This window comes from Anoplolepis gracilipes, chromosome 1 (assembly GCF_047496725.1).
Source record: "Anoplolepis gracilipes chromosome 1, ASM4749672v1, whole genome shotgun sequence".
Classification (NCBI taxonomy): domain Eukaryota; kingdom Metazoa; phylum Arthropoda; class Insecta; order Hymenoptera; family Formicidae; genus Anoplolepis; species Anoplolepis gracilipes.
In genome coordinates, this window is record NC_132970.1 from 16478490 (window position 1) to 16491627 (window position 13138).

The 13138-nt window shown below is 26.0% G+C and overlaps 2 protein-coding genes across 2 annotated transcripts; both read left to right on the plus strand.

Annotated features, from left to right (window-relative positions):
* Positions 1–1915: 1915 nt before the first annotated feature.
* LOC140664174 (retinoid-inducible serine carboxypeptidase-like) lies at positions 1916–9145 on the plus strand. Its single transcript, XM_072889027.1, has 9 exons — positions 1916–2062; positions 3957–4186; positions 4621–4851; positions 5288–5398; positions 5684–5906; positions 5999–6163; positions 6579–6656; positions 7641–7798; positions 8940–9145. The coding sequence occupies exons 1-9, from the start codon at positions 2005–2007 to the stop codon at positions 9021–9023; spliced, it is 1338 nt and encodes a 445-aa protein (XP_072745128.1). The 5' UTR covers positions 1916–2004; the 3' UTR covers positions 9024–9145.
* A 515-nt stretch (positions 9146–9660) lies between these two features.
* Positions 9661–13087, plus strand: LOC140665049 (forkhead box protein C2-A). Its single transcript, XM_072890733.1, has 2 exons — positions 9661–10694; positions 12522–13087. The coding sequence occupies exons 1-2, from the start codon at positions 10062–10064 to the stop codon at positions 12711–12713; spliced, it is 825 nt and encodes a 274-aa protein (XP_072746834.1). The 5' UTR covers positions 9661–10061; the 3' UTR covers positions 12714–13087.
* Positions 13088–13138: the final 51 nt, after the last annotated feature.

Sequence of the window (13138 nt, forward strand, 5' to 3'; positions counted from 1 at the left end):
GGAATATTAGTAGATTTCTCCGACTGATGAATCATTATCTGAAACAAACATAACAAAACGCATCTACGAATTTACAAATATTGTCGCTCCGGAAATGTTGCGTGCTGACATTTCCAGATTGTACTTGTATCAGGTATCGAGCTCTTGATCCCGATCTGCAATCAATTACAAAACCCCACATTACGAGAGACCATCATACATAAATTAATATCCTGTGGATCTTTTATAAATATCTTTTGAACATGTGTGCTAATAAAGATATTGTTTAATTTTTTAAAACATCAGGACATACTAAATTCTCCGTAAATATTTTTTAACATTAAAAATTAGGTATTTGCTTGATGCATAATATCTAGATATTTAAATAATAAAATTGTAAATTTATTAAGTTTTGATAATATTGAAATAATTTTGAGTTAATATTAAATTAATATTGAGAGATAATTTTGAATTAATATTAATGAGTTCAAAATTACAAGTTTTGGCCCAATTTTTAATTTAACTTGGTAAAACGCGAAGAAAAATTTTCATAATAAAGTAAAGTTAATGAGATAAATAGAGAAAATTTCATAGTTAAAAATAAAAGTTCCGCATATATACGGATTTGCTAGGATATATTGACAAAACAGTGACAGTTAACATTCTACGGAAATTTACGAGATACGTGCAAATGTAGTATTTTGTGACATATATTTGTTATCGAAAAATGGTTTCGATAACATTAATATAAAAATAATGATAATCTCCCTTGACATCACAAATTTTCTTAGATTTTCTATTCCAATTCCAATTGTTATAATTTAATTGTTATATTTTTAAAAATTTCTTTATAATAAATGTTTTAAATTCTGTTTAAATGTTTAAATTCTTACACATTTTAAATTTTATATGACATTTTCTATGTTTTCTAATATTAAACATATTTTATTTAAAATAATTATTTTTTAAAGATATAAATGTGAATTAAATAAATGATATTATATGTTATTGTAGCTTGCATTATTTTAATTCTTCTTTTTTATTTATATTATGGCTTAGAATAATTTTATAATGATTATAAATTTTAGTTTTTTCGCAGCAGCAAAGAAAGAAGATACATAAATATTTTAACAATTCGTTTCTGAAAAATTTTGCCGCAAAAACGAAAGAAAATTAAAGAATTATTTATTTATATTTTTACTATATTGTGTTATTTCTTGAAAGTAAGATAAAATTCGTAAGATAAATTCAAATTCATAATAAATTTTACTATTATATAATATTGTATTAACGTCAAATTGATTTTGACTGTTAAAAATATCAGATAAACGATTGTAAAATGTTACATATATATATTTGAAATATAATAGTGGAGATACACAGTAATAAAATAATAAATATTTAACCTTTAGAGGACGGAAAGCAATATTTTGACTTTGAACTATTTTCACTTTAAATATTTTACATAAGGGTCTTTTTGGTAATTCAAATTCAAATTTTATTTAAAAACTTAAGTTTTTACAGGTTACATCTGTTAATGATATATATACATAAATAGATGTAGTTTAGTAAATATATATTTTTTAGTTATTTTTCTCATTCGAAACTAAGATAAAAGATAAACTCTTATAATTATAATTTTATAATGGTTCTGTGAAATTTTTCTATCTTTGTTACCATAGCGGACGGGAAGCCAATTTATTGGCTCTATAAGGATTGCTTATTTTTCATAGTACAACACTATAATAAAAATATAAAAATTCTTACTTCAAATTACAAAACTTTACAAAAAAATATGCCCGTCCTCTAAAGATTAAATTTATATATGTTGAGTAACAATATGTGTGTGTGTGTGTGTGTGTGTGTTATTTTAACGTAGTTAGTTTTTCAAAAATTTCGCCGTAGAAACGTGAGAAGACGAAGAAGGTCATATTTATATATTTATATGCTTTGCATATACTTATAGCAACACAATCTCAACGATTAGTCTCTGAAAATATTTCGCCGTGGAAACACAAGAAGACGATGGAGCGGCTACTTATTTGCATTATCACTATATTGTGCTTCGTTTCTGGAAGTATTGGTAAGATAAAACATATGTGTGTTGCATCGGCGTGATAGATTTTGTTATACAATGACGTACTGAACAATTAATTCTGACGGTTATATATAACATATGAAAGAGGTTACATATAAAATGTCACGAAGGTATTTGAAAAGAAACGCGGATTATGTAAAATCTCGGGAAACTAATTGTAAGTGGATCTTTAAAATGTGCATCTTTAAAATTTTAGGAGATAACTGTTCCTCAAAAATTAAGAAAGATCTTTAATATATATACATATACTCCTTTACATTTCTCCCGGAAAAGTTACACTTTTCCAAAGAGGGGGAGAGTAAAAATTAGGTTTTCATTGTTTTCTCAAATTTTAGATAAGTTAAAAAAAGTTAAATTTGATAGATATTTTCCATTAGTGGGAAAAGGACACTTGTTATTAATATATTATTTTTATGCTCTCGTATTATAAAGAGATGAAATTGTTCATGATAATAAATTTTATCTTTTAATTTAAAAACTTGATTTTACAAAAAAAAGTAAACAAAAAGTTTTTTAAAGAATCATTTTTCTAACGCATTATTTTTAAATAATCATATTCCAACTCGTTAAAAATTCTAATAAAAATAGAGGTTGCTTGTTTCATCTCTCCATAACGATGCAAGAGAAATTAAAAAAACATTAATAAATATCCTTTTTATTAGTAAGAATCCACCACATTTCATTTTTTTAACATATTCAAAATTTGAGAAAATCTCTTTTTTTTAAGAAGTAATTTTGCCGAGAAAGATAAAAGAACATATGATTGTATGACAGATCTCTTTTAGAATCATCTCCTTGGTACTTATTTAGAATCCTCCCTCTTTGTATATATCATGTATGTATATATAACATTATTTTTCCTTTTTATTTTATCTTAAAGACGATAAAATAAAAAGGAAAAATAATGTTATATTTTATTTAAAATATGTATATTAACAATTATACAATAAAATCGTTTACTTTCTACGTAAATGCGTAAGTATTTTTTTTTTCATCAAAATTTTGCGACTTTGATACAAGCGAAAAATTCTTCATTTATTGTATTCCTAGTTTTAATTGCGCGATAACGCGGAGCTTTGCGAGAATTTATTTAATAATTTCTCTTAAGACTTGGCAAATTTACATAAGTCTTTGTTCGGCAAATACATGTCATTTCAGCTATATATGACTTTGTGCCGTCAACTTTTGAATCATTTACTCATATCTGAAATATTTTGTCTCAAAGCTCGGTATAGAGAAATAATAACTTCTAATTTAAATTTATAATTAAATATTTCAAATTTTACGCGTTTTACGTTACCAATAGTTACAAAAAATATTCTTAAGTTGTTAGTATTGTTTTGGGGAAATAATCTTGTTTGTACTTATAATAATATTAAATATTGTTAGATAATATTTAAATCAAATTATTAAAGCAAAAGATGATTAGAATTAGATGTTAAAAGTTGACTGATCTTTTCACATTCAATTTAAATATTTTAGAATTGCTTTGTGACAAATAAAAATTTCACGAATTCCTCATCGATAAATAATGTACAAGAATTACAACAGTAAGTAGAAAATGCATGTAATTTGAACAGAGACATGAATTTTTTAAATTCATAAATATATTGAATTAAAATGTAAAGTAATTTTAACGGAAATTAGGGGAGAATTTAAAAATATTTCTTGTAAACATCAATAAACATATGATTAAATAATGTACACATTACAAAGTAAACAGAGACATTAAATAAGTCATCTGTACCACAACACAACTACGAAAATCTATCATCTTTGATTAATTTTACGGTTTCTAATATCGATTTTACACAATTGTTATACACACTTTTTAATTTATTAATAATTATTAATTTTAAAAACTTTTTCAAATAACAAGGAAAAAAAGGATTCGGACCTGGAGAACAAGAATGGGGCTTTGTTAAAGTACGTCCTTATGCAAACATGTTCTGGTGGCTTTATTATACTACGGCAGATGTTGAATCATATTACGACAAACCCCTAATCATTTGGTTACAAGGTGGACCAGGCGTATCTTCAACGGCGTATGGAAATTTCGAAGAACTGGGGCCTCTTGATACGGATTTAAATCCAAGGAATTATACTTGGGTAATTAATCATTACGCGATATATACAATATAATATATTAATACAATATACAATATAATATATTAGTACAATATACAATATAATATATATATTAATAATATAATATATATTAATATATAGATATATACAATATATAATATATAATACATTATAAAATATATTCTGTCAGAGTTAAACATAATTTATATTTAGTTTCTCTTTCATATGTATATAAACTTACAAATTATTAACAATTGAGATTATTTATTAAAATGTATATATTGATCTAGTATTGTTAATGTGTTTGAAAAAAAATTAGAAGAATGAGATAATTTGTATAAAAAACTAAAATAAAAAATTATACAGAATAATAAAATATAAAAACCTGTAACTTTTTAAATCTATTAAAAATAAACTTATAAATAATTTTTAATATACATATATTTATATCATAGGTGAAAGATTATAACGTCCTTTTTATCGATAACCCAGTTGGTGTTGGCTTCAGTACCGTTGAAGCCACATTGGCGTTTGCGAAAACAAATGCTCAGATCGCGAGTGATCTTCTAGAATGTATTCGAGGATTCTACAAGGAATTACCGAAATTTAAACCTGTCCCAACTTATATCGTCACTGAATCATATGGTGCAAAAATGGGTGCGGAATTTGCGCTTGTCTGGAATCGAGTAAGAAACTCAAACGTACTAATTAAACAATAAATAAATAATAAATAAATTAAAGAATTATACTATTTTACTTTTAAATAATCGGTTATTTTAAAATTTTAAAACGAAAAAAGTATCCTTGAAAAAGAAATTTTTATCAATTTTTATGAATTATGAATTTAATTATAAGATGCCTTTAAAGTAAACATCTCTTTCTAAGATGCATTTTGTATTGTGAATAACAACAGAAATATTTAAAGTAATCATGAAACATTTTTTTCTCTTTATTTTTCTGTGACTCATAATATTTGTAAATAGTTTCATTAATTTATAGTTCAAAAATTATAAGTTTCATTAATTATAATTTCGAAAATTATAGCATTCAATAAAACGGCAGAACGGTTTACTAAATACCCATTCGTACATTTCTAATATAATGTAAACTTACGTTTCCTAGGCTCAAAAAGCTGGCACTATTGAAAGTAATCTAAAGGGGATTGTACTTGGAGCCGCTTGGATTTCTCCTATCGACTCTTTATTGACATGGGGGGCATATCTAGTTTGCTTGGTATTATATATTTAATTATTCATCACCTTTGTAGCTTCTGTATACAATCCGTTATAAAATGTATTAATTTTATAACAGATCATACAAATTAATCGATAAATAATACTACTGAATAAAAGACGAAAACACGCAATAATAAAATTTACGTGTGTTTTCTCTGCCATCTCCTTTTCATTTTCTATCTTTTCATCTTCTTCACGTTAATTATTATTAGTTATACATAAAATTTTATCCTTCAATTATTTATGCATTATTATTAAATTGAGTAATTTACATGTTTTATAGGGTGTTATTGATAGCAAAAGTTTTGATGAAATTGACGCTGTGATACAAAAAACAAAAAATAAAGTATTCACAGAAAAGTGGAATGAGGCAACTAGATATTATATTTATACGCAAGCTACCATTAAACATGAAACTTTTAACATTGATTTCTATAATATTTTGACAAAAAAGATTTATACTCCATATTCTTTATCGCTGCAACATTTATTGTCTTTTGATAGGGGTATACAATCATTTAACATAATAGATGAAAATTAATTGATAATTAACATAATCATAATCATCGCATACCTATATTTTTTTAACAAATTGCAGAAGCTTTGTATCGACATTTTATTCAACTTGAAACTAAATCACTTGATAATTTGATGAATGGCCCAGTAAAAGAAGCGCTCGGCCTTAATGTCAGTCATGGCAGACAATCTAGCAGCGTTTTCTTTCATTTAAGGGAAGATTTTATGAAACCTGTTACTAATATAGGTATCAAAGAGAGTAAAAAATATGTCAGATTTATAAATTATTAAAATAAAAAAATATAAGTATATAAAAAAAAATAGCATAGCTCAATGCATTGTCATTGTTTCCAAGAAACAAATGTAAAAGTTTGAATTAAATGTAAAAGTTAAATAATTCATAAGCTTTTGGAAAACTGTATAATCAACTTTCACTTGAAAAATTCATTACAAAATTTTTAAAGTAAGAAGAGAATAGCTTGTAAACACATGTGTAAATTTAAAATTCGTGACACGTTAAATTTATTTGTTTTGAAATTGAATTTCCACGAAATATCAAGATGCATTATTTCTTATAGTATATAATTCTGTAACTTATATTTTATAATATATTATAATATATTCACAAAATACAAAATACAAATATGTATATTTTGTTTCAGTGACACAATTACTTAATGAAACTAACTTGTATGTATTCGTATATGTTGGACAACTGGATTTATATGCCAATCCACTGAGTAAGTTAATTTGTTTCCTTCTATATGCTACAATATATATATATATATATATATATATATATATATATATATATATATATATATATAAGTTTATTCTTTAGAGCTAAACTAAGTTGAATTGATTACATTAATTCAGAGTTTATCTTTTTCCTTCCAATGGAGAGAAAAATTAATTCTGGACTAAGTCTATATTCATAATCAATTTTTATATTTAAGCTCATCTGATTCGACCATTTCATGGGCTAAATCCTGAAATGACCTAAAACCAGTCTTAAAATAATTTTAAATATAAGAACAAACTATGATTGGCTTTAAATGTAGCTAGTTCACTTCAATTCAGCTATAAAGAACGGATTTATAGGATCTCCTATATGCTATAACACGTAATGAGTAACACTAATAGCATTTAAAAAAATAAACAATTTTTAAAACAATTTGTAAAAAAATTTTATAAAATAAATTAAAATAAATTAAAACATTAAAACACATTACAGCAATCTTAAGTATAAATAATAAAAATATATAGAAATACATTGCAATATTCGATTAAAATCTAAAATAATATCAAAGCATCTAGATATATCTCAAATAGCCAAGTAAAAACAAAAATTCTGAATTGTTGAATTCTTTTCTTCGTACTTTGATAACATTTGTTGAAATTTTTTTATTAAATAACAATTTTTTTATTTAAAAAATTTAAAATTATTCAATCTTTAAGAAAGATATTATTAATCTTTTGATTTGTTTAGAATTGATTTGGTAAAAAATCAAACTCTATATGAAAAAAATGTTATTCTCCTTTTTTTAGTTTTTTTTTTATATAGAATTACCATCCTATTAATTGCATTGTCAATAATGAATCATTTTGTATATATATGTACATTCTGTGTTCACATTCTTACTAACATTATTCATTATAAGATATTGCATATAATATTTTTTTTCTGATTTCGTATAATCCATAGTTGTTGTATTATATTTTAGCCATTGTCAGTTGGTTTAACCATGTACATTGGGCTGATATGGACCACTGGAAAAATTCGACTAGATATCCGATAGCCCCTAATAGAGGAGTGATCGAGGGCTTTTGGAAATCTTATAATAAATTTACGATGTACTGGGTCATCAGAGCCGGACATATGGTATGCAAATACTTACATTTTCTCTTTTTTTATTCAACGTTCGTATTTATTATAATATATTGCCGGAAGCAATTGTCAAGATTAATTTATAACAAGTAATTTCTAAATCGAAACATGTTCTTCATATGTATATTTAATATCGCTTCATGTCCACTCTCATCACTTATGTAAAGTGATTTCATCATTTTTACATTATATTCACATCATTTTTACATTATATCATTTTTACATCATAATATGTAAAAAGAAATACACATAATTTGATGCCACTAATTAAAACACCTGTCAATTATTTATTAATAATTCAACAATTCTTGAAATTTTTTATTTAAAATTTTACAACATTTTTAGAGCAAAAATTAAAAATTTTCCAAAACTAAAAGCAAATGAACATCTCTTTACTTGTATTAATCAGACACTTAAAATTATTTTTAACACGACCATACGAAATTATTTCTAATCAAAAGTGTATAATATCCACATTTTTGTACTTAATCTGTATTATAAAATTGATTTATTTCAAAAAACTATTTATAAGGAAAATTCTTAACAAATATTTTGCGCACTTGCTTATTTAATTTTAATTTGTCTTTATATTTTTTTATCTGAAGATCTTTTTTTTATTATCTATGATATAAAGTTAAATTATCAATAAACATGGATAATAGTTTAAAAAATTAGATTAAAACAAGCTAACAAATAATACAAAGTTATTAAAATCATTAATACGTTTTTAAATGTAGTAATCGAAATATTATTATATAGATAGCTGTATGAAATACATAATCATATTGTATTATATTAAATAAAATAATTTTAATACGTATTAAAATTTGATAAAAGCATTAAATTTTATAGTACGCACACATAACATTTTTTTATTCTCAACTGAAGCAGTTTATTATAGCATCACTTTGTGAAAAAAACAAGTTATTTAATCAATAAAATTACGTTAAAATAATAACCTTTTTTAAAATCTTTTCAAAAGCGCAGGCTGTGCCTTTTTTTAAAAAGATAATTTGTTATCATAATTTTCTATTACTTTTATGTAATTGATATCGAAATGTCAACACGTCTCTTGATTTATATATTATTTATATATAATGTATGTTAATGTGTGTAATATTAATTTTATACGTAGGTTCCAAAAGACAATCCAGCGGCTATGAAAGAGATACTAAAGGACCTGATAACCGGAAACCACACGCAAATGAACGAAAATTAGTTTTTATATTTGTAAATATAAAAACTAAATGTGTAATTTAGATGATGTTACACTCAAAATATTAACATTGTTTTATCTATTTTCTATAAATTTTATACAAAAGAAACAAACAATTAAAATAATCATGTCGTTTCAATACAGATTATTCATCAATTATTAAAAAAAATAATTGTAATTATATATATTATATGTTAAAATAAAACTGTCGTATAATGTATATTATATGTAACTTATGTACTTGAATATAATTATTCATTTGTGCCTGATTTGCATTCTTTTTAACTTTTTAGCTTTTAAATAAAATAGTTTTTAAAAGTGATTCACATATCTGATAGCACATGTAGATATATGTATAATTAAATTGACTGAGAGAAGTGCTTAATCAAAATAAATAATTTTTGTATGAATTTATATATTTCTGCATCGATCGTATGCAATATCGGTTAGAAAGGAAGGAACCTTCCAAGAAAGCGTTCGGCTTCGATATAACTACCGAAACACACTGTTTATATATCGACGCGGTTACTGCCAGCACGGGTGTTAAAACGGCATATGTGTAAACAGCAATAAAATACGTAGTATCGTCTCAGATAGGTAACCGCCTCCCCACGACAGCGTAAACGGGTGTTCCTTGGAAAACCATCGATGGGCGGGGATAGACCAACTTTTAGAATCTCGTGTCAAATTAAACGTCTTTCGTTGGAGAACTGGATGTACTGAAGTCGCGACAAGTCTGTATCCTAATCGACAGGGTACCATTGCATGGTCTCCCTCAATCTGATTACAACAGTGCAATTTATTCTCTTTGTTTTGTACGGCAATATAGAATATTTTGAATTTGACAGAGTACTCTTTTTCTTGTTGCATATTAATTATTTTTTTTACTAAAACATCATCAGTTAATAAAATATCAGGCTGTAGTATCCGGTGGAATTTTTGAAGCGTGTCATTAGAAGGAAAAAGACCAACAGTGTGGAAATTACAAGGGTATTTTACCAGACACTCTGCTTCTTTCGTCCTGGATGCTTGAAGGGATTTATGATGCAGCCAAGTGATCATCACAGTCAGGTTCACAGTTTCCTCAAGAATGTGAAAAATCATCCGTACGATCTACGTCGATGTCAGGAGTATTGGTGGATGTTTCCGACTAATGAATCATTATCTGGAACATGCACAATGAAACGTATCTACGGATTTACGAACGTTATTGTTCCGGAGATGCTGCGTGCTGACGTTTCCGGACCGATCTTGTACCAGGCATCGAGCTCTTGGCCAACATCGGCCATCAATTACAAAACTCCTCATTACGAGAAACCCCCGTATTCTTACATCGCACTGATAACGATGGCCATTAATTCGTCACCGAAACGTCGACTGACGCTCTCTGAAATTTATCATTTTATCATAGACAAGTTTCCTTACTACAAGGAAAATCGGCAGGGTTGGCAGAACAGTATAAGGCACAATCTTAGTCTGAACGATTGCTTCATAAAGATTCCACGAAATAAGATGAGCGTGGACAATGACGAGGATCATACGCCTGGAAAGGGTAGCTATTGGACGCTGGATCCATCCGTCAGTGAGATGTTCGAATATGGCAATTACAGACGAAGGAGAATGAAACGACAGCGGATTTTTACTCAAGAGAAGCAGAAGCCTGCGAGATTGCCGGTATGGAAAAAATTTAATCTTTTGCGAGATATTGCTCGCGATATTACTTATAATTTTTTTAGATACCACGATACGTACTGTAATGTGTTTTTTCTCACGTTTGAAACTATGCTTTTGGCTGAACAATAAGTTATAAAAACGCAAACGAGCGGTTCGGATTTTGCCTCGATTTCGTTCTCTTCTGGATTTAATTGTGAATTATCAAAAACTGTTTTTTAACATATAAAACACAAATTAAGTTATTTTCAGTCTAAACGGACATGTTAAACATGGTCGTCTTGTCTAAATACAGAAATCGTATTTGTGGGTATTTTGTGTAATATTACACAACTCGCCTGAAAATCATGGATATTATAATAAAATATTATTTTTATACTTAAAGTTAAACTTTATAGGAGATTATGTATTACATTTATTATATTTATAATCTGATTCAACTATGATACATAAATATAATACATAATCTTAGCAGAATTGGGAAAGTTACTTTATAAAGTTAACTCGTTACCGTTACTATTACTCAAAAAGTAAAGAATCGTTACAATTGCCGTTAAATTTTTTTTATACAGTATAAACATTTTTTTAATACAAGATCAAATTTTTACACTAAACACTAAAAATTTTTGAACATTATTTTACATTAAAGTAATCAAAATGATATAATTTTTTGATAGTGATATCGCTATTGATATAAAGTGTGTATAATAATTTTGATAATACTAAATTATTTCAAATAAGAGAAACTTTTGAAAGAAAGTGTAAACAAGCTTTCTTAAACACGTTTAGATTCTAAATATAAATAAAATATAAATAAAATAATTTTCTTATTGTTAATTAACTTTCAATAGATTTGTAAATATGGTTAAAATCGCTTTCTTCGCGTCTCTTCAATTTTTTTTATTTTAAAATTCTAACACGATACGATAATTTTTATAACATCGAATTCTTGACTAATCATTGAATTATCTGTCTACTTAAATGTTTTTTTACAAAGTAGGAAGATACTAGAAAGAAATGCCAGCAGTTTCTATGTGATACTGAGTTTCAATACTCTTATCAATCTTTAAATTTCATTTCACGCATATGTGCACACGTACATAGTATTTTATATGTTACATGTATCATATAAAATGCGCGCATGAAACGAAAAATATCTGTTTTTTTTTTGTTGAAAATTATATTCGAAAAAAGTATAGTATATTCAAGTATATTTGAAAAAATCGCAGACTGCACAGAAAAGTCAAAAGACATCTTAAAGATATTTAAAAGACAGTAAAACGTCTATAAGTTGCCTTTTAAGCATTTTTTATAGATATGTACTGTCTGGAAAGTAACGATAAAAGTAACTGTTAATTTTGTTACTCGTTATCAAAGAATGTAACGAAGTTACTTCTTCCATTACAAACAAAATTTGTAACGCGTTATTTCCCAATCCTGAATCCTTAGGGTATCAAAGTCACAGTTTTTTGCACCTCATTGATTTAATACGATAAAAAGCGAGCGTTTTTCGCGATTTTGCGATCAGGTATAAGTACAAAAATAATTTTTTATTATAATATTCATGATTTTCCAATATGATATCCACGATTGTGTAGTATTACACAAAATATCTCCTAAATACGAATGTCTGTGTTTAAACAAAATTACGACCATGTTTAACATGTCTGTTTAGACTAAAAATAGCTTAATTTGTGTTTTATGTGTTAAGAAACAGTTTCTGATAATTTACAATGAAATCCAGAGGCGGCCGAAATCGATCTTATTCGGACCCCTCCTTTACTAACGTGAAATGATTTTATGATACTCAAATTTGAATTTGAATTACAGGTGTCGACTGAATTTTTACCCAACTTAATAAAACATCAAGAAAAACTCCAGGAACAAGATAAAGTTAATAAGATAAATGAAAAAAACATTATAATGAAGGATACTAAAATCGAATATACGAATTCTCCAGGGCACATTACCAAAACAGTGACATTTAGCATCGACAACATTCTACAGAAATTTACGAGATAGACGCAAATATAATTTTGCATATATATATCTTTTATTGAAAAATGACTTCAATAACTTTAATAACATTAATATAATGTTAGTATTTTTTGTCATTAAACACACACAATCAATAAATTATGAAGTTTTATTACTCCATTTCAGTAAAACAAAATCTTGCTACGTCTATAAATGTGTATTTCAGATAATGTAAGTTTATAAATAGTTATCATAGACATAGAAAATATAGATCGCACGTGTCTTATTTTCTGTCAACAATTTATACCACCAAAAAAAAGTAATATTTTGTAAGCATATTTATCTTATTTTAACTTAATTAAATCTCTTCCAAATTAACTTTGTTTCTTTTTGTAATTTTGATTTGCATTTGTTTGATACGCGCAGTCTATATTTCTTATAATCTTATATTATTATTATTCATACTATTC